General features: G+C 41.7%; 2 protein-coding genes across 3 annotated transcripts in view; both read left to right on the forward strand.

Annotated features, from left to right (window-relative positions):
* Positions 1 to 3,292: 3,292 nt before the first annotated feature.
* LOC134068222 (BEN domain-containing protein 6-like) lies at positions 3,293 to 12,420 on the forward strand. Its single transcript, XM_062523812.1, has 10 exons — positions 3,293 to 3,467; positions 3,983 to 4,081; positions 4,225 to 4,387; positions 6,028 to 6,075; positions 6,202 to 6,365; positions 7,627 to 7,834; positions 9,843 to 9,932; positions 10,164 to 10,316; positions 11,241 to 11,393; positions 11,658 to 12,420. Exons 1-9 carry the CDS (start codon positions 3,330 to 3,332, stop codon positions 11,348 to 11,350), a joined length of 1,173 nt encoding a protein of 390 aa, XP_062379796.1. The 5' UTR covers positions 3,293 to 3,329; the 3' UTR covers positions 11,351 to 11,393; positions 11,658 to 12,420.
* A 3,351-nt stretch (positions 12,421 to 15,771) lies between these two features.
* Positions 15,772 to 19,864, forward strand: part of tmem229b (transmembrane protein 229B) — a 10,310-nt gene continuing 6,217 nt past the window's right edge. Inside the window, exon 1 of one of the 2 annotated variants that reach the window (XM_062522861.1) lies at positions 15,772 to 15,943. The gene's annotated coding sequence lies outside the window, so the exon portion shown is untranslated. Of the gene's footprint in view, positions 15,944 to 18,193; positions 18,285 to 19,864 lie in introns of those variants that run through there. The other variant, XM_062522862.1, reaches the window with a different exon arrangement.

The raw sequence follows: 19,864 nt of genomic DNA on the forward strand, positions 1-19,864 counted from the left end.
AAACAGCGTCTCCAGTGGACTCCTTGAAATCAATTGATAGTTAATTAGACCACAAGACCCTTGCATAATGAAGCCTATTACACTCATTGTGACTGCAACCTAGGTAGTTTCAAATAGACTAACCCAGTCATAATTGTCATCCGAGTCGTCGTCATCCAAGTGGTCCTTTAACAAACAAATATCAATAATATCAATAATAGACAGGCTGTCTAGCTAGCATGTTAGCCATATGCTACTGATCTACGTCACCGACGTATTACCGTCGATGGAGCCATTAATTATTTAATTACAGTGCATGCAAATGCACTGTACTGTTCTTCCTAGGCTTCTTATAGTTATTATTATTCCGCTTACCACTTTTTCTAACCGCAATTTCTCTTCAACCGTTTAACTTAGAAACTTCATTCAAACTTTGTAACGTAGGTATTCTAATGGATCGGGTTGCTATGACTTTTCAACTTTGTAACTTTTATACTTTTTGAACTATTAAATAAAAACTATTAAAAATTTCCCCATAGACTTAACATTGGCCTCTATGACATCACAATCGGGTCGTTGAGCAATTAGAATCTTATGCCAGGTGGCCAGCCCCACCTGCAGCAGCCCTCTCTCTCTCAGGCTTTAAGCATACAATAGCTCTGTGAAGACTACATATCCTGTTAACTGTTTCCTCTTTCCACAACTGTTTCAAAATAAAAGTCCTCACTGCAATAATACACTATTAAATCATTTAACCACTGAAACTACTCAACTATTTAACTGTTCAACCATTCCAACTGTCAGTTATCATCAACTATGCCTCCAGTCAACTAAATGAAACCTCCATCTACCTAGCAACCAACATAGCAACCATTAAAACTAAGCGTTTTTGACAGTTTCCATAGCAACCAACATGATTATACTACAGTAACTTCTTTATTCCTGATAGTGGGCACCATGGATACCCTAGCAACTACTGTTTCAAAATAAAAGTCCTCACTAGCAAGTTAGCATTGTTAGCATGGTTAGCATAGTTAGCATTTTTAGCATAACTGCTGAAAATGATTAGCTAAGTTAGCTAATCAACCTGGTTAGCACTGTTAGCATAGTTAGCATTTTTAGCACATCTGCTAAAATGATTAGCTAAGTTAGCTAATCAACATGGTTAGCATTGTTAACATAGTTAGCAATGTTAGCATAGTTAACATTTTTAGCATTACTGCTAGAAATCATCAGCTAAGTTAACTTATCAACCTGGTTATCATTGTTAGCATAGTCAACATTTTAGAATACCTGTTAGAAATCATTAGTTAAGTTAGGACAGGAATGTTTAAGCTTTAAAATGTCTACCTTAACACCATCAACTCTCTTTAAACTATGCAACCACCATGTTTACCCTAGCTACACCTTAGTAGCCATATCTAAATTTTTTTGCATTTTCATGCACTGGTAATTCCTTGGAATTGCATTTCTAGTTATCATTATTCCGCTGACAGCTTTTTCTAACCGCAATTTCCCTTCAACCATTTAACTTAGCAACTTCATTCAAACTTCGTAACGTAGGTATTCTAATGGATCGGGTTGCTATGACTTTTCAACTTTGTAACTTTTATACTTTTTGAACTATTAAATAAAAACTATTTAAAAATTCCCCATAGACTTAACATTGGCCTCTATGACATCACAATCGGGTCGTTAAGCAATTAGAATCTTATGCCAGGTGGCCAGCCCCACCTGCAGCAGCCCTCTCTCTCTCAGGCTTTAAGCATACAATCTCTCTGTGAAGACTACATATCCTGTTAACTGTTTCCTCTGTCCACAACTGTTTCAAAATAAAAGTCCTCACTGCAATAATACACTATTAAATCATTTAACCATTGAAACTACTCAACTATTTAACTGTTCAACCATTCCAACTGTCAGTTATCATCAACTATGCCTCCAGTCAACTACATGAGACCTCCATGTACCTAGCAACCAACATAGCTACCATTAAAATTAAGTGTTTATGACCGTTTCTATAGCAACTAACATGATTTTGCTAAAGTAACTTCTTTATTCCTGATAATGGGCACCATGGATACCCTAGCAACTACTGTTTCAAAATAAAAGTCCTCACTAGCAAGTTATCATTGTTAGCATAGTTAGCATTGTTAGCATAGTTAGCATTTCTAGCATAACTGCTAAACATGATTAGTTAAGTTAGCTAATCAACCTGGTTAGCATTGTTAGCATAGTTAGCATTGTTAGCATTTTTAGCACAACTGCTAAAATGATTAGCTAAGTTAGCTAATCAACGTGGTTAGCATTGCTAACATAGTTAGCAATGTTAGCATAGTTAGAATTTTTAGCATTACTGCTAGAAATCATCAGCTAAGTTAACTTATCAACCTGGTTAGCATTGTTAGCATAGCTAACATTTTAGAACACCTGTTAGAAATCATTAGTTAAGTTAGAACAGTCTGAATGTTTAAGCTTTAAAATGTCTACCTTAACACTATCAACTCTCTTTAAACTATGCAACCACCATGTTTACCCTAGCTACACCTTAGTAACCATATCTACATTTTTTTGCATTTTCATGCACTGGTAATTCCTTGGAATTGCATTTCTAGTTACCACTTGAAGTTGCTTTCTGTTCGACAGCGTCTGTCTGGGTACGGGGCATTCGTCATGTTTCAACCATTTCTTATATGGTCCCCTGAGGATGTGTGGACGAGGCATTTGAGCAACGAAAAAAGGTGAGTAGGCTTATTATTTTCCCGGCTTCTGACGCTATAATAAAACTAGTTCTATAGTTCTAGATTGTGGAGCGTGGGCATAACGTTAATAACGGTTGTTTAAGGAGTATTGACATTAACTGCAAATATCAGCGACGTCGACATGTACGCTTTGTGCGATTTTTACGAGGAAGGGGTATATGACATTGTGATCACAGACTGGATTGAAGATAAAAACGGGAATGGGATTCAGCCGGGAATGGATGCGATTGTTAATTGGAGGAAAGGCAAAAGAGTAGTCAGATCACCTGCGTTGGTGAAGGCGATCAGTGGTAGGTGCTAGCTTAGCTAAGTCTTTAGCTTGGTTATGCTATTTGGTAGACGCATTTAAATGCCTTTAAAGCGACATACAAATAAAAACAATACAATCATTAATTTAACAGTGAACAATTTCAAAAAGTTGGTCAGACTACAGTCTTAACCATGGGTAGCATTGGTACAGTCCTAGCTTTGTGTCAACAACGTTAGCGGCTAGCTAACTCACTACGTAAAGCTTTGCATCGATACAATGTATTGATATGTAGTAACGGTGTAAGGCTGTAAGCTGTTGATCTGCAACTATCTGCAACTATGTTGTGTTTCTTTATAGATGATAAGAGGGAGTTGTTTGAAGATGCCAAATCCATTTATGGCGTTGGAAAACAAAAGGATTTTGGACGTGGGAAAAGAGAGAAGAGGGACAACCCTAAGTTCCTTAAGGAGAACCGTGTAAGTAGGCATACCTTAGTCTACATGGCTGTTCACAGACGCCCTCGTATTATGACTGACGACGTTCACACACATAAACTATAACGTGAAGAAGGAAATCGTGGGGATCACTACAGAGCTATTTTGAGAACGACAAAAAGATAATCAAAGAATTGTCATCATATTTTAGCAATAACCTACATTAACACAAGGAGAGACTTTGCCTTGGTCAGTGATGACACTTTTATCATTTAATCTCAGATTTAATATGGCATTTAGAACACCATCACTCATAGTATAGTTTAAGGTTTACCTAAAATTGCATAACATGAAACATGAGTGCTGTAGACCGTTATTTGCCAAGGTATGCTCATGCATTTTTAAAATCCCCTTAACTCCCCATAGGACTTTTGGCTATCCAAAATGCATAGGCTACTGACAATCAAATGCTTAGGCTACTGCACATGCACCCCTCTGAGCCGCTGGCAGGACGGTGTGCATAAAGTGGTTTTAATGATCTATTCCTATTTTTGCAGACGACCGACCAGTTGGAGAAAAAAGAAAAAGAAAAAAGAGAAAACAGTTTTAATCGAGCAGAGGGCAGCATACTGGCGCAGATGTCTACACAGCCAGCTGTAAGAGAATTCAATAGCCTACTCAAAACACAGATTGTCTCAATACACTCATTACCTCTAACAACACCAACCTAGCGGTGAGCGCAGTGCATACGTGCAATATGATTTCCCCCTTCACATTTACTTCACCTCTTTATTTCTAGAGCATCAGCTCAGAGAGCGATACGGACTGTGACACCGACTATGAGCCCCTGGCTAAAAAGACCAAACTGGAGCTGCAGATGAAATTGGATATGCCTAAGGAGGAAATAAGTCAGCTAAAAAGAGAAAATGCAAAGTTGCGGGAGGCTTTGTGTTTGCTTGATGGTATGTACAAGTTTTTTTGTTTTTTTTTAAATAGTGATCCTTAAAAGTATTTGCAATCACCTAGCTTTACTTTGTAATATTTGAAAGTGGTGTAACACTTTAGTTTGGGGTGTCGCTGTTGCAGTGTACCTACCTAATTAGGTACAGTGGTACAACCTGTGTAACAACATGTACTATCAGGTACTACCATTGTACTTGCCTCATGTATTTGTGGGTACCTACATATAGTTGTTACATTGTAATACTGAGTGCTTTTACAAAACTTTGCCAATTTGCCTACATTTTTCATCAGAAGCAAAGGGCTGACCTTTGACCGGTGCATCTGCTGCTTGTGCCTCTGCTTCTGGTGCTCTCCAGACGGCCTGCCTAGCGACTGAATTCCGCCGGGTTGGTCTGATCAGCTACGGGATGTGCATCATCTATTGCCCTGGGACTTTTATCGGCCGTCTACTGATGCAGTCATTTGGACTAATAAGTTGGCGTGGACTTTTCTGATTTAGTTTGCTTTTATTATTTATTTGATCTGTGTTTGTTTTTTGTCCGTCTTGTAATGTCTTGGTGTCTTGGAGTCACGGGTACGCTGGCGATTACGCCGCTCCGTCCGGCATCTTTTGTCTTGTGCCAACTTTGTCTTTTGAGTGTTTGTCTGTGTTGTTTTTATTATTTGTTGATTTTTTGTCTGATGTCTGTGTTTGTATGTCTTGTGCCACGGGTACGCTGGCTAGTACGCCGCTCCGTACGGCATTTCTTTATGTAGCGATTTGTTATTTTTTAAATTTGTTTGTTTGTCTTGGTGTCACGCTTGGTGGGCACGCTGGTGACTACGCCGCTCCGTCTAGCCTCTGTTGTCTTATGTACCCTATGTTTCTTGTTTGTCTGACTGTTTGTTTTACAGCACTTTGGTCAACTGTGGTTGTTTTTTAAAGTGCTATATAAATAAATTGACATTGACATTGACATTGACCTGAGACGGGGTAAATCTGGTCATGAAAGATTTGATATACAAACCATTCTTAGCTCCAGTCAAGGGGTCATTGTCTTCAGTGTACATGTAACAGCTGTGCTGCTACAACCTTGTTACGGGTTTATGTCACTGTATCAAAGAGTAATAAGTGTGTACCAACACAGTTGATAAATGTAACAGCTGCACTGCTACACCTTTGTTACTCTTTGATACTGTGGAATAAACCTGTTAAATGTACCAGTTAATTACTTGCATGCACATATGACATGTATGTTGTGTCTTTGATGTCTTGGAACATGTCTGCCATTACCCTATGTAGCACATGTATCAACTGTGTTGGTCCTACACTGTAACAGCGACACCCCAAACTAAAGTGTTACCGAAAGTGGTATTGTTAGCCTTTTTGATGATGCATCCTTGGTTCGGTTCAAAACTGGTGGAAATGCGGGCTGGTTCAGTAAATAGCACCACGGTTCAAAGAATTCTCAACGGCATCAGTTCAAGAACTGGTTCACTGTCGGTGGAAAACCACAATGTCTACCCTTAGGTCTCATGGAGGACACTGAGATGGGGCCCATATTTTGTTGGATGTTGACTAATAGTGAGATGCAGTTCTACTGAAATGTTTAAATGATGTCCCTTATGTACACTAACACTTGCACATTGACATTTGCAGAACTCCCTGGTCTTATCAAGGACATAAAAAAACTGAAAAAGGCTCAGAGTAAGTGTACACTTGTTTTATAATGGTAGAATTTTAGAATAAGATTTTTAGGCAGTGCTCCCCAACCAGTTTCAATACTTCGATGTGTGCGTTTTTACATTTGCACAATTTGTGCGATTCTTTCAGGTGAGGCATTACCATTGCTGCCATCACCAGCAGCAGCAGCACCACCACCACCCCCAGCAGCAGCAGCAGCAGCCGCAGCCGCAGCAGCACCACCACCACCCCCCCTAGCAGCAGCAGCAGGCACTTCAGCTGGGCTGACAGTCCAACAGGACAGTTCAGAAATGGTAAGACCAATGCCTGTTCAAAATAGCTTAAATTAAAGAGACCCTATGCAACTTTCTGCAGGAGACGATCGCTCCTTGTTTACATCTGGAAGTCTGAGACGAAGAACAACGCTTGCAATTTATATATTTAGATATAGCCTATACATGTAAAAATATACACGCTAAAGCTGTCGGGGAAGCTCTGCAGAGAAAATGCAAGCATAAAACGAGCGAAAACGAAAAACTAAACCGAAACCAGAGATGAAATCGCCAATCCTGCATAGTTCCTCTTCAAGGCCTTGTTCACGTACCTAGATTTCTTTTTCTTTCTTTTTTTTTTTTTAAAGGATATTTTGTTATGCGTTTGTTTTCACGTTAACACAGATCCATACACACTGGAATGCAAAAGGATTCCAAACAACATCTTAATCAAAGTTCAATCGAATATCCGAGAATAAACTTTAAGGTAAATTTAAAATCTACGAATGGCTGCGCTAAAGGGAAGCTAAAAAAAAAATACATCAGCACTTACACCCAAGCCAATAATGAAAATACTGATGCACTGTCAGATGTTACTGTAGATGAACACACCCATGACTGGTTAAGAAACATCAGAACTATGATTAGAGCCAAAATGCCTAATAACAAAACGCAGACAGGTGCAAAAACATTAGGCTACATCTCCACACACAAGTAATCAGGAACCACCATGTGTAGGCCAACATATCCTGCGATCTCATATCCAATCAGGAAGAATTAATAGAATATATCTGCATTTTGACCCTCTGGAGCCTAAATCCCCCCCCCCCCCTGTTTTTGACCTTTGACCTTTGTCCTTTGAATTTTTTTTTTTTAAACAGTTGTGAATTATGATTAAAAAGTAATTTCATTACATCCACTTTAGTCTCATATAATTATTGTGGAGGACCTCTAGAATATAACCATATGTGGCACTTTTGCATAGGTGTTTTTAGTTAATTTTTAGTGTTAATAAAGGAATGTAATAACACTGCTGTGATGTTGGCTAAGTGTGGTAGGCTATTGAGTATTCACTTGCTTGGCTCAATAGTGTTCACGGACAACGTCATAGCCCAGCTAGTGCACCATAGCAATTCATAACTTCCTACTTCTCAGATAATACTGCAATTGCTCATGCCACAGCGGGCCAGAATAGAAAACACAACCTACCTTATCTTCATACTTGTAAGTTCTTTAGGTTTTGAACTGACAAACCCACTCTCACTCGTGCTAAATTGCTTAATTGTGCTTCTTTTCTGTTCAGGTGGAACTTGAGAGGGGTGTCCTCATGAGCAAATACATTCTGTTCAGGCTCTCCAAGGAGCCAAAGAAAAGAATTTTGGAGCTCATGAATGCTCTTTTCACCCGGAGAGAGATGGCCATGTCCTCTCTTACCGGGAGGACGACCAATGCCTTCAGGGACCATGAGGCAAAACCCCAACTTTGCCCAAAGAAGGTGTCGGCAATCTGTTGTAAGTAACCCGTATTGCAATGCTGTTGTTTCACTTGAAATGCTAACATGAATAACTACAAGCCTAATCCTGTAGATCAAATTCATACCAAAGGTGTTTTGTTGGGTTGAGGTCGGGACTCTTTGCTGGCCAGTGAGGTTCATCCACACCAAACTCTGTCATCCATGTCTTTATGGACCTTGCTTTGTGCACTGGTGCAGTCATATTGGAACAGGGATGGGCCATCCCCAAATTGGGCTTGGCCCGTTAGTTCCAGTGAAAGGAACTCTGAATGCTTCAGCATTAAACAAAATATTTTGGACAATTCCATGCTCCCAACTTTGTGGGAACAGTTTGCGGAAAGCCACTTCCTGTTCCAACATGACTGTGCTTGAAGGTCCACAAAGACATGGATGACAGAGTGTGGTGTGGATGAACTTGACTGGCCTACGCAGAGTCCTGACCTTAACCCAATAGAACACCTTTGGGATGAATGACAGCCAGTCTCCTTGTTCAACATCACTGTGTAACCTGACAAATACGCTTCTGGAAGAATAGTCAAAATCACATAAACACACTCCTAAACCTTGTTGAAAGCCTTCCCAGAAAACTTGAAGCTGTTATAGCTGCAAAGCGTGTATTGACGTCATATTAAACCCTATGAATTAAGAATGGGATGTGCTTGTCAAGCAGGTGGCCCAATACTTTTGGCAATTTTGTGCACATAGCCAAATTCTGTTGCACTTCATACTATTCATCCTGCACATACACTTATTCTTACTACTCTTATGTTACTGTTTTTCTGCACTGAAATGGCACTGTTATCACACTGCATATAGCTGTACATTCTGTACTGCCAATATATCATACCAAATAACTGTATTTTTACTGTTTTGTTATATGATGCACTGCATATCTATAATATTCTTACTACTATAATTATAATGTTACTGCTACTGCATTGAACATATCTGTACATGTTGTTCATACATTGTTCATGTTTTATAGCCATATTTATATTCTGATCTCATAGTTCCTCAAAGTTCCTGATAATACACTGCACATATTTATTTTTTATTTTATATACTCTAAACCACCTTCTGTAAATCAACTGCACTACTGTCCACATACACTATATATTTCTTGAACTGTCTATGCATCCCCTGTCTATACTTTGTATATCACATTGCATTTTTCTGCTTTTTTTGCAATTCTGGTTAGACACAATGTATGACTAGTTTGTAATGTTTATGACACGTTCATGATCGTGTCGTGTTACTGTAGATTTTTTTATGCGTTCTATGCCTTCTATGCCATAGACAGGGGAGAGAAAAGCCTTAAGCCATGAGTGAGGCAAAGGCTCTGGTTGCTTCAAAGCCATTTGTAGCCTCAGGCTACTCCTCCGCTAATGTTGTCATCTCACTATGACTTCAGTTTTATTGGTGATAAAAACTTGACAACTGTAAGTGCTGTGACTTGTATAAGAGAAAATCTTGTATTTCTTCCAACGGAAGTGCATTCGTTTGTCACACACTAGTCATGCACTAGCAGCAAGGCATTAGTAATTGAGACAGTTAATGGTGATTAATGTGCAACCTAAAAGCAAACTCTTTCTAAAAGTAAATGAAACCCACTTGAAGTAAATGATAACATACGGAATTCCATGAGGCTTAAATAATGTGAATCCTGACAAAAACAGGGATTATAAACGCAGTATGTCGGTTAAATTTAAATTTAAATGTATTTATCAAGCAGTTTAATTTTAGTTTTTATTTTCACCCTTCTTAGATCATGCTGTAATTCCAAATCATTTTTCCAGATCAACTCAGTTAGCATTTTACTATGCCAAAGCCTTGAGTCAACCTACCCATATATTTAGAATGTTCTAAAAGTAAGGGAATGTTGACATTTCAGCCTGAAATAGCCTCTAATCCTGTGTCTAGGGGTCGCTTTCTCACTATAATGCAATAGGTACATTGTTGGAAGCTGGGTTCAGTTTGCCTGTTGCTTATTCTGCTGTCTTTCATAGGTGTGGTACGGTTGCCAGAAATTCCCAAAAAGCTGCAGCCACTCAAACCGTTGGTGAGGAAGCCTCTGGAATCGGTGGTTCGATACCTGGGTAAGGAGAGAATAGAACGGGCCTTTCCTGGTGTCACTTGCACACTGACAGTAGATCAGTTATTTGCTTATTATTCCTCTAGTCTTTTTCAATTATACTATTAGTGTGAATGATTGTCTTTAAAATAAAGTAGCTACAAAGTCATGCAAGATACAAAATAATTTTAAAGGAATTTAGGCATAACAAAGCAACACAAATATTGGCAGAATTAGCGTATTCGTCCCGTTCCAGAGGCCCACCCGTGTCCCCCCAAGCCAGAGGGCCAGCGCACTGCCACCATCACCACCAGCAGCATGACGCCCATCAAGTCCTCGCCCATCCTCAACAACGGCTCACCCACCATCCTGGGCAAGCGCAACTACGAGCAGCACAACGGCCTGGAGGGTGAGTGAGAGGGCAAGAGGGAGGGAGGGTGAGAGAGAGAGAGAGAGAGAGAGAGAGAGAGAGAGAGAGAGAGAGAGAGAGTGAGAGAGTGAGAGAGTGAGAGAGGAATGAATGCAGACTTTTAAATCCGCTTTCTTTTCCCGAAAAAAAAACCCTTCATGAAATGCCACTCAGTAATGAAAGTGCCTGTGGTCACCGGCCCAACAGTACACATGCCAAAGGGCTGCCAAGTCCTCTGATGCACATTTTCCTTCCATTTTCCTTCCTAGCACGCGCGCTTATTCTCTGTGTGCATGTCTCGTACGGTGTTTGTCTTTGTGTTTACATTCTGAACCTTGCAGTGTTGGCTTTTGCCCATAGAGGGCAGATTCCTCAACGTTTACTGGAAATGATGGTCCAGCGGGATTTCATGTCAGGGGTGTTGTTCAGCGAGCAAGACACATAACCACAGCCACACAACAAAACCCACACTTAAACGTCCATTAAAAAGTAGGAGCGAGGGGGGGAGGCTTCACTGAGGTTTACCAAAGTCCTTTTAGGCAAGTCTCTTCACTCGGCAGTCACATTGCAATGTTTTTTGGGCATCTGTTTGGGCAAAAATGCACGTGCGTAAAGCTTCACGACACCATATCTGCACCAGCGGCAAGATCACAACACATGATTGGCACCATGTATCCACATGTCGACTTTTTTGGTATGGAAGGGGCGGGATATGTGTAAACAACTGCCATATTGGCGTTACAAACTAACCCCATGCATTTCTGTGGAGGATTTGAGTGCTGTGTCTCTTCTTTTAAAAAGTCTCTAGGTTTACATGCAAAATGATTTTGTATCCCTTATTGTCTCCTTTCTCTCCTTTACTTTGGTCTTTCCTTCCTCCTCTCCTCTCCTCTCCTCTCCTCTCCTCTCCTCTCCTCCTCTCAGGCACCAAACCCAAAGCGCTCACCCCTCAGTGGGACATCATGTCCAAGCGTGTTTGTGAGCCGGGCAGGACCGCCCCCCCTCTGCAGGACCAGGTTCATGAGCTCGACTGACGACCCCCCGCCCCTCCCCTCCCCAACCCCCTCACCCTTCAAGGTGACCCCTGCACCATACTGCACAGAGACAAGGTCAGACATAAATCCATACACATAAATACATATAGTAGTGTAATCCAGCCTTATATGGTCATTAGACTGTCCTGGCGTAGAGGTCACATAAAAATAGGTTCTCTTGTATTTTTCTTGTATGATGACCAGTGCCATGAACTGGGGAAAAAAAACTGAACACTGTTTGACCTTTAAAAAAAAAAAAAAGAAAAAAGAACTCACGGGAGCGTGTGTGTGTTTGGTGTGTTTACAGGCCTCAGACAGGAGGCGGCTGAGGGAATATGACGTCCACAGTGTTTGACCACCAGCCAGCCTGCACTGTCCACTCTGCCAGTCACTGAGCCCGAGCCTTGCAAGAACCGACCAATCGTCTCACCGGGTTATAGGCTTCAACCTATCTGAGGGCTCGGCTGTCTGTACAGGACTGTTTAATCACCGTTATTATTATTGTTGTTATTATTGTTGTTGTTGTTATTATTATTATTATTATTATTATGACAATGTCTGCCATTGTAATATTATTCTTGTTCTTTTTTTATCAGCTGTAATCATATGCTTATCAGTTTATTGTTGAAAAAAAAAGAAATTGAAGGAATGCAAAAAATACAAAAAAACTAAAAAAAAAAACATGAAGCCCATTGAGGCCCGAGAGAACTCCAGGGCCACCTGCATCAGTTTTGCCCTGTTTTTTTTCGGTTCTTATTTTTTTCCCTGTTTTCCGAACTGTAAAAATGACAAAAACATGAAAAAGAGAGGGGATGTTTTTTTGTATGTTTGTTTGACTGGATGAATTCCCCCCTCCCCTGTTCTGCTTGCAATTTTTGATTTTTGTTTTTATTTTATTTTTTTCTGTTTTGTTTGTTTTTTAAAGGAAAAAAAAAAGTCCTCTAAATCCCCTCTGCACGCTGATGGATTTAACTTATTGAGAAAGACTGAAACGTGCTCTTTTTCTACCTTTTCATAAATAATGCATCTTCTGCTTCGATGATGTCATTAAAAACAAGACTATTTGGTTGCTCTGCGTCTGGTGTGATTATGTAACCCACGAGAGGCACAGTACACAGTGGACACGATGCTGATTGAAAATAAAAAAAGAATTATCACATCAAAATGGACTTGGAGATAGAAAGAGAGGCAGAAATGAATGGATGTAGAAGAGAGGGGATTGCTATTTGGGGGCCCACATATGCAGCCTTCCATCCAGAACAAGGTTTATGCCATAGTCACATCTTAGCAGGTTGTATCTCTCAAGTTCGCTTGAAGTTGTTTGACCGTAAGTGAACTCGATCCAGGGGTCCCTGTCATGTGACTTGCTGTGAATCTGTTCACTGGGACACCTGCTGTATGTAGTGCTTTGCAACCTAAGCTCAAGTTACAGGTCCCCCCATATATTGAAGTCTTACAATGTTTGAGGCAGCTAATAAACAGACTTGTAATTTCTATTAGGAGTTATAAGTTTATAAGTTAGTGGCAAGCCTGGACGGAAGCTTTGACGAGCAAAAAGTAAGCTAGTTGAGGTTACTTTGAGGCAAGTAGGCCTACTAGAGACAATAAGCTAGTAGTTATATTTGTGGGTTTTCTTTTGCAACATCATGATGATGTATGAGAAATGTACACTCCAATTTGAAAAATAGCGTTTTGGCAGTATGATGGTGAATCTTGGAACGGTTCATTTGATTTTTCCAAATGATACAGATAGAAAGTATATAGTTAGGCAGAGAGGTAAGATGTAAATATCTCCGGTAGAATAGGCAGCAAGAATGTGAGCATCAGTGATTAAATATTTCTCTGATTGCATCCCTTTTGGAAGTTCCTTATAGGTCTGACTCTGCAACAACTCTACAGATACAGAACCCTTCAGTGGAACTCAAAGGAACTAATCATTCAGGAAAAGATGCGGAACTTCCAGGGATCTTAGTTCAGATCCTACAAAGAACCTCTGGGCTTTGTCAAGGCTCCACCAGAGATGAAGGATCTTTGGCTCCACCCTCTGTGACTGATTGATTTGCTTAGTGTCACTGTCATCCCCAGCAGGTGAGTGGTCAGCCAATGACACAGGATACACACTCTTCCCCTCACTGCCTCACGTCACGCCACTCACCACCCATTAAATATTTGTTAGGTAGCAGCTGGTAAACAGAAAGACACCTCTGAATAGACACCTGGGGGGTATTCCGAGTACATGGTTTAGTGACAAACCTGGGTAAGTTAACTCAAAGTGGTAAACCTCCTAATAGAAGAGCTGTATGGATCATTTGCCTGACCAAACAATGCCATAGGGCTCTTCTTGTAGAAGGTTTACCACTTACTCATGAGGTAACTAACCCAGGTTTATCACTAAACTCTACTTAGAATACCCTCCTGGGCCTCTAAAAGGTGTGAATAACCACCCAAACAGATGTTTAGGGCATTGGTTTGAAGATCCTCAAAAAGCCTCTGAATTCGGAGGTCATGGTTTTACCATGGTTAATGTGGGTTGGACTCAGTTTTAATGATGGTGGTAATCCCAGTAATATGCTGTAGGCTATATGCCTCGCTCATGTGTCATCAGGCCCATCAGTCACTAGACCCTGGTATTAGGGGAGAACGGAGACTAGGCTACTGTTGTGCAACTGCTTAAGTGTATTTCTGGTGGAAACAGATTTATTTATTTATTTTTAAAACATCTTATCTTAGCAAAGGTTCTTAGCTTGCTAACATTATCAAGTTGATTGTTTCCACTGGATTCTCTGCTAGAATCTAGTCTCAAGGCCTTTTCCATCACATAAAGACTATAAGTTACTACTTCCACCACCAATTACACAAAACTATGTTCATCATCAGTGGGCCTACTGTTGCATCAACAGTAGCTGGCAACTCTTCCATCCCAATTTGAATGAATGGACACAATTTCATCCTCCAAAAGACTAACAAAGGCCAATGACTAATCATTTTCTTTCATCCTGACCCGTTGCCTTGGCTCACCTTAGAATGCAGAGTGGCCGGGAGGTTCTCAAAGAGGGTTTGTATGGCCACTGAAAGGTTGCCATGACATCCAGGCAACCCAGTGAACCCTGTCCAAAACTCAGCTCCTGACCTGAAGGCTTTGTCACGTAGGCCTATGAAGCCTCCAATCACACTGGTATTTTCATGTAGGATTACCCCACTGGGGAGCATGCTCAGGAGGAGAGCTAGATGTAACTTACTGTAACATACTTAGTTTGTTTGGTGAGGAGAGTCAGGATATATATTTTTTATCTCCCTCAACAATGGAATTCTCTTTTCTGATTGGCTAATGGGGTGGCCATTAACTTCGTATAACCTGCTACCTTCGAAGTAGTTCCCGTATCACACTTGAATATTAATTCGCCAAACTCGTTGCGAAGTTTAAATGAACTGTCACGTTGCATCCAAGCTGAAATACAGACGTGCAGCACCATAGTAACATTGTAGCATATGACGGAGGTGGATTGTAGCTAGTTGGATGCCATGTAGGCTATAAAAGTAGCGATCTTTCAAAGTTAAAGTTAATCAGAATCCTGGGAAATGCCCGCTTGACAACGGCAGAGATAGAACTAACGACTGGCTTTTGGCCGTAGCAACCAGCCATTTAGAACTAACGACTGGCTTTTGGCCATAGCAACTATCCATTTAGAACTAGTAACGGCAGTTTTGTCCTGCAAGTAGAAAGTTGATATGTGGCGGAAAGTAGTCCCACAGTCAAGACAGTTTTAGCGATGTTAACGGACGCAACGGTGGAATAAAACTATGTTCTAAATATACAGGTTATGAATACAAACGGGAGATAAGCGGGATAACGGCCTTCGAGGTCGACCGGTTCGATGGAAATAATGGCACGGCGGAGGTCGTCGCACGTCGCCGGAGTTCTAGACCTCCACCTAGCCATTATTTCCATCGAACCGGTCACCTCGTCGGCCGTTATCCCTTACATAATAAAGCCAGTCAAATGATGCATGGCTTGACAGAGGCCCAGGATAATGAAAATGCTTAGGTGTAGACAAAGGCAGTGTTTATTACATGTGTATAAAAAGCTAATTAAAATGCAAATGTATGACCATTCTGTTAGATTTAGCCTACTTTAGCCTACTTTTATATAGGCTAATGTGCAAAATACCCAACTTGCGCACTAATTGACACTGTATAGCTCTATAATATATGACAAGATTTTAAATTAAATTCACCTGACAATATAGATTTTACTGAAAAATTACCCTCTGACATTTTCTGTAGGCAGTAAAGTGATGGAGAGTCCACTGGTCACGAAAGAGTTAAGCAACAGAGCGAGATCTGAGGAGTCCGAGCATGTGCTGCGAACTGCTGCAGTGAAGTCAAAATGTGTCAATTTTCATTGGATAGCAGAGAGAAAGCAAGAGGGAGAGCGAGAGTCTGGGGAAGAGAGCGAGTCCGACCGAAGCGACAGTGCCCGAAAACCTGCGGAAAGCTGGGACATTTCCCTTTAGGTTAGCCTTTTAAACTGAATATCTACGCTTCTTGTATTTTCGGAAAAACACACATCTACAGTTAAAGGACACATTGACGGTAAGCACTCTAACTATGTTCACAGCAGTTTATGCCGGATGCCGGATGTCTGGATGTGTTATAGCCTACCAAAACAATCGTGCCGCAAACAATCCCGTGCTTCAATGAGGTTTATGTGTTGCGTTTAAAGGCTGATTTGTAACCTGCAGGGATGCCACACGCGTCGCCTTTATGTCGACATTCTTACCACTAAATTTACGTTCATTTTGCTGACAAAAACCTGTCCTATTCGTCGTGTCTGATGTGTCACGGCTCCCAACTCAGCTGTCCCACTTCTTCAAACGATGTGTCAGTCACTGCGCGTATAAATATTTATTTTCCACTGACAGCAGAGATTTCTACAGTTGGGAATGATATTCACCGGTTAGTATATGTCAGTGGTATCAGCCGGCTACTTCAGCGCAAAATACTCCTCCTGCCTTGTCATTTTTACAAAGCCTCTGTAAACATAAGCTTAAAACGGGTTCTTAAAGGACAAACGTTTGGGGGGACATCGTCCGGCATCTATGAACTGTCCACGGCCTCATGAGGTACCGTGACGCATTGAATCATTTGATACTTTGAATCATTTGATCCTTCTCCGGCCGGTGCGCTGATGCTGCAGCGACTGTGGTCTCCCACGTCCGCCGAGGCCTGCTCTGATATAGCACTAAATCCATCGGGGAAGATTATTTATGTGTTCAGCGCTGCCAAAAAATATTTCCGTATTTTCTTCTTTTCCCTGTGAAACTACTGGGTCGGTTGGCAAACGGGCTCGCAAGAACTTGAGCGCTCCAGTCATGTGTGCACCCCTCAAGATACATAACAACCGTCCGCCGTCCAAACACCCTATAAGGATGGTGCTGGCAACCAATCGTTCACAAGAGTCAAATACAAAGGGAAAGAAAGACATGATTGCGTGTCCAAAACAAAGTACTGAAGTTAGAGAGATTATTTTTCGTGCGTCTTCAGCACTGCTGCCAGCGCCCGTCCTCCAGCCCAGAGTGGGCTCAAGTGATGTGAGCCGAGCTGTCTGCTGGGACACTCGAGTGCGAGTGCGATAGGGATGGAAAGGTCATTGCATACCACGAACTATCCTTCGCAGTAGCGTTCGTTTTAACAAAATGTACTCTCTGCGCTCTGCAGGTGCCCGTGTCCGTGTGTGCTTGTCAAGATGTCTGGCAAGATATAGCAGGCTTCAGCTAAAATTAACTACGCGCGGGTCACAGTACAGATTGTCCTATGTATTCACTGTTTTAAAAAGTGCTATAAGGGGGTTGTTATTTTCCATATCTGAAGAATACAAAATACTGCACGTCTGAGATGTTTTAGTATTCATTTGTGTATTGTTGTATTGCCATTTGATCTAGGATCAATACATTATTGTACGTTTCAGAAGGTTTAGGCTGTTCAGGATGAGATAATTATGGACCTACTGAGCATATGCCAATGATATATAGCTCTCTGTGAACATCACTTCATATTGTTCATGATATGAGTTCTCAGTGAAAATACATTTTCTGAATCAGGCTTGCACAGGTGATCTGATCTGTGCACTTCTGTGGTCTGTCATAGATAGATAGTATTTCTTACACACACACGCACCCACTCACACATACACACACACACACACACACACACACACACACACGCAAGGATACACACACACACACACACACACACACACACACAGAGCAACACACACTTTAAACCCATGTTTGTAGATCAGAGTGCTTATTGGGGTATTCCATGTGCACATTATGGATTATCGAGAGGAGATTCCCATTGACCTCACTCTTGAGAATGAATATGTGCTTTTTACATAAATCCTAGATTTCTGCCGTCCTGGCATTTAGGGACGCGATGATGGAGCTTGCACAGACATCTTTCTTAAGCCCCTAGCAGTTCCTAATCTCATGGACATGACCCACATTTAAGCCAGGCCGGAGGGGTTCTAAGCCCTGGGCCAGGCCTCGTACGTACTCTCTCCAGTTGGCAAGATGGGAGACTCATTCGGACTCCACCGGACAAAAAAGAAAGACCTTAATACCCTGACGCAGAATTCACTAACGCAGCTGACACAGACACAGGCTCACGCAAAGGCATGATTAAGAATTTAATAACATTCAACGAGTCTTGGCATGGCAGTGTACTCAGGGGATTTGTTTCATTTTGTTCTGCCTTTCTTTCGTTTTTTTTTTAGAGTGCTTTACCATTGTGATAAGTTGATTTGACATGCCTCACATACAGATTGTCAAGACTCCTGGACTGCATGGCTGTAGCTGTGTCTCAGCACTCTGCCACTCGGTTATCCACTATCTTCAAGTGGGACACAAGGGCTGAAATCCAACCAGTCAGATAGGTGGGGGAGACTGGCGATCTTTAGGCCAGACTTGTGTCGCCAGTTAGACCGTTAAAAACTGCTCTCTTCTCTCTTCAGCAGAGGCTGGACAAATTAACCACTAAATATAATTTCCCTAATGACCTTACTGTAAGCCTTCCCCTTTGAGTGCCATCTGCTTGTTTTGCCTGTGTCAAAATGATGTGGGCCTCTGAGGTCAATCCACTCCAGTGCAGGGTCAGCAGTATTCCTGTAATGTGATTGCATACAGCACACTCTGTATCAGGACATTTGGTAGTGCATATTAGCAGTGTCATGCTGTGGTCTTGATATTGGTTGTGTGGTATTAAAGGTCTGCAGTTAAGCTTTTTTACTATTAAAGATGTGCCAATGTCAGTGCAAGAGTTTTTCCAGTGGATTTTTCTTACATCAGATTGGAGTGGTCTATATGAGTTGTGGTCAAAGATGTTGTGCATTTAGGCTGACCGCGGGCTTATCTGTGTCTGCTCGCTGGTTGATCAAACATGTTGTCTCCTCTTTGAAGAGGGGTCCCCGATGGACCGGGAAATGGAGGCGGATGGCCAAGTGTCTGTCTTGCAATAATGGAACTGCATTTTGCCACACTGATCGTCAGGGGAGGCACTTGATGGAGTGTTTGCTGATGGAGAGTGCTCTGCTCGTGGACTTGGCAGACACACTTTACAGGATGTTGTTGGTGCTGAACGAAACACTACGGGAGGAGTCGCGAGAGAGAATGAGAGGAGAGATAGAGGCCGCCACTGTAGGTCATATGACGGGAACAGATAGCCAGAGTAAATATGACTCCTATCTAGCCTGGCTAGCGCCTACCACTTCTCAATGAGACGTGGTCTGGCAACCAAACGTTCATTTTCTCGCATTTGAAAAAAATGCCCAGATCTGTTCATTGGGCGCCACGGATGTCTATCAAATGCATCTGTGCATACTGTAGCTCATCATCGTCCCCGCCCCCCCCCCCCCCCCCCCCCCCCCCCCGTTCTGTGATTGGTCCCCTATCGAAAATTTGGGTGGTAGTTTCCAGACTGCCTTAGCAGCGTGAATGAAATGGCGCGCAAGGCAGCATGGGAACACCCAGGCTAACTCCTATCACAAGTGACCTGGAAGACGGGCTATTCAGTACAATGTGAGAGAATACATACTAGAACATACATGATGTTTTAGGTGCTCACATGGCCCAGTATGTTCCTGTGATAAAGGCAAGCTGCAACTACATGTACATGTACTGTAGGCTCTGAATTCTATTTAGTCATAGCTGCCATTGTAATCCATTTGATATTCCATTCAATTGACATGAATGGCATTCACATCACTCATGGCTCTGTGTAAGCTTGATATATTAAACTGTCTGCTGAACTGCTAGTACGGATTTGTCCTTCAGAGGAGGTAGTAGATGTGCATTACTGAATGAAGTACACTACATGTTACCTTCACTACACAATGACTTAAACGGCCACCTTTATTGCAGTTAGCAGGTGCCAGGTGTTCAAGCCTTGCACTGTCCTAGGGGACCGACGAGACTTTGGCTGCGGAATCCAATCACGGTGTCCAATAAACAATGCATG

The sequence above is a fragment of the Sardina pilchardus genome, chromosome 20 (genome assembly GCF_963854185.1).
Source record: "Sardina pilchardus chromosome 20, fSarPil1.1, whole genome shotgun sequence".
In the NCBI taxonomy this organism is placed as follows: Eukaryota; Metazoa; Chordata; class Actinopteri; order Clupeiformes; family Clupeidae; genus Sardina; species Sardina pilchardus.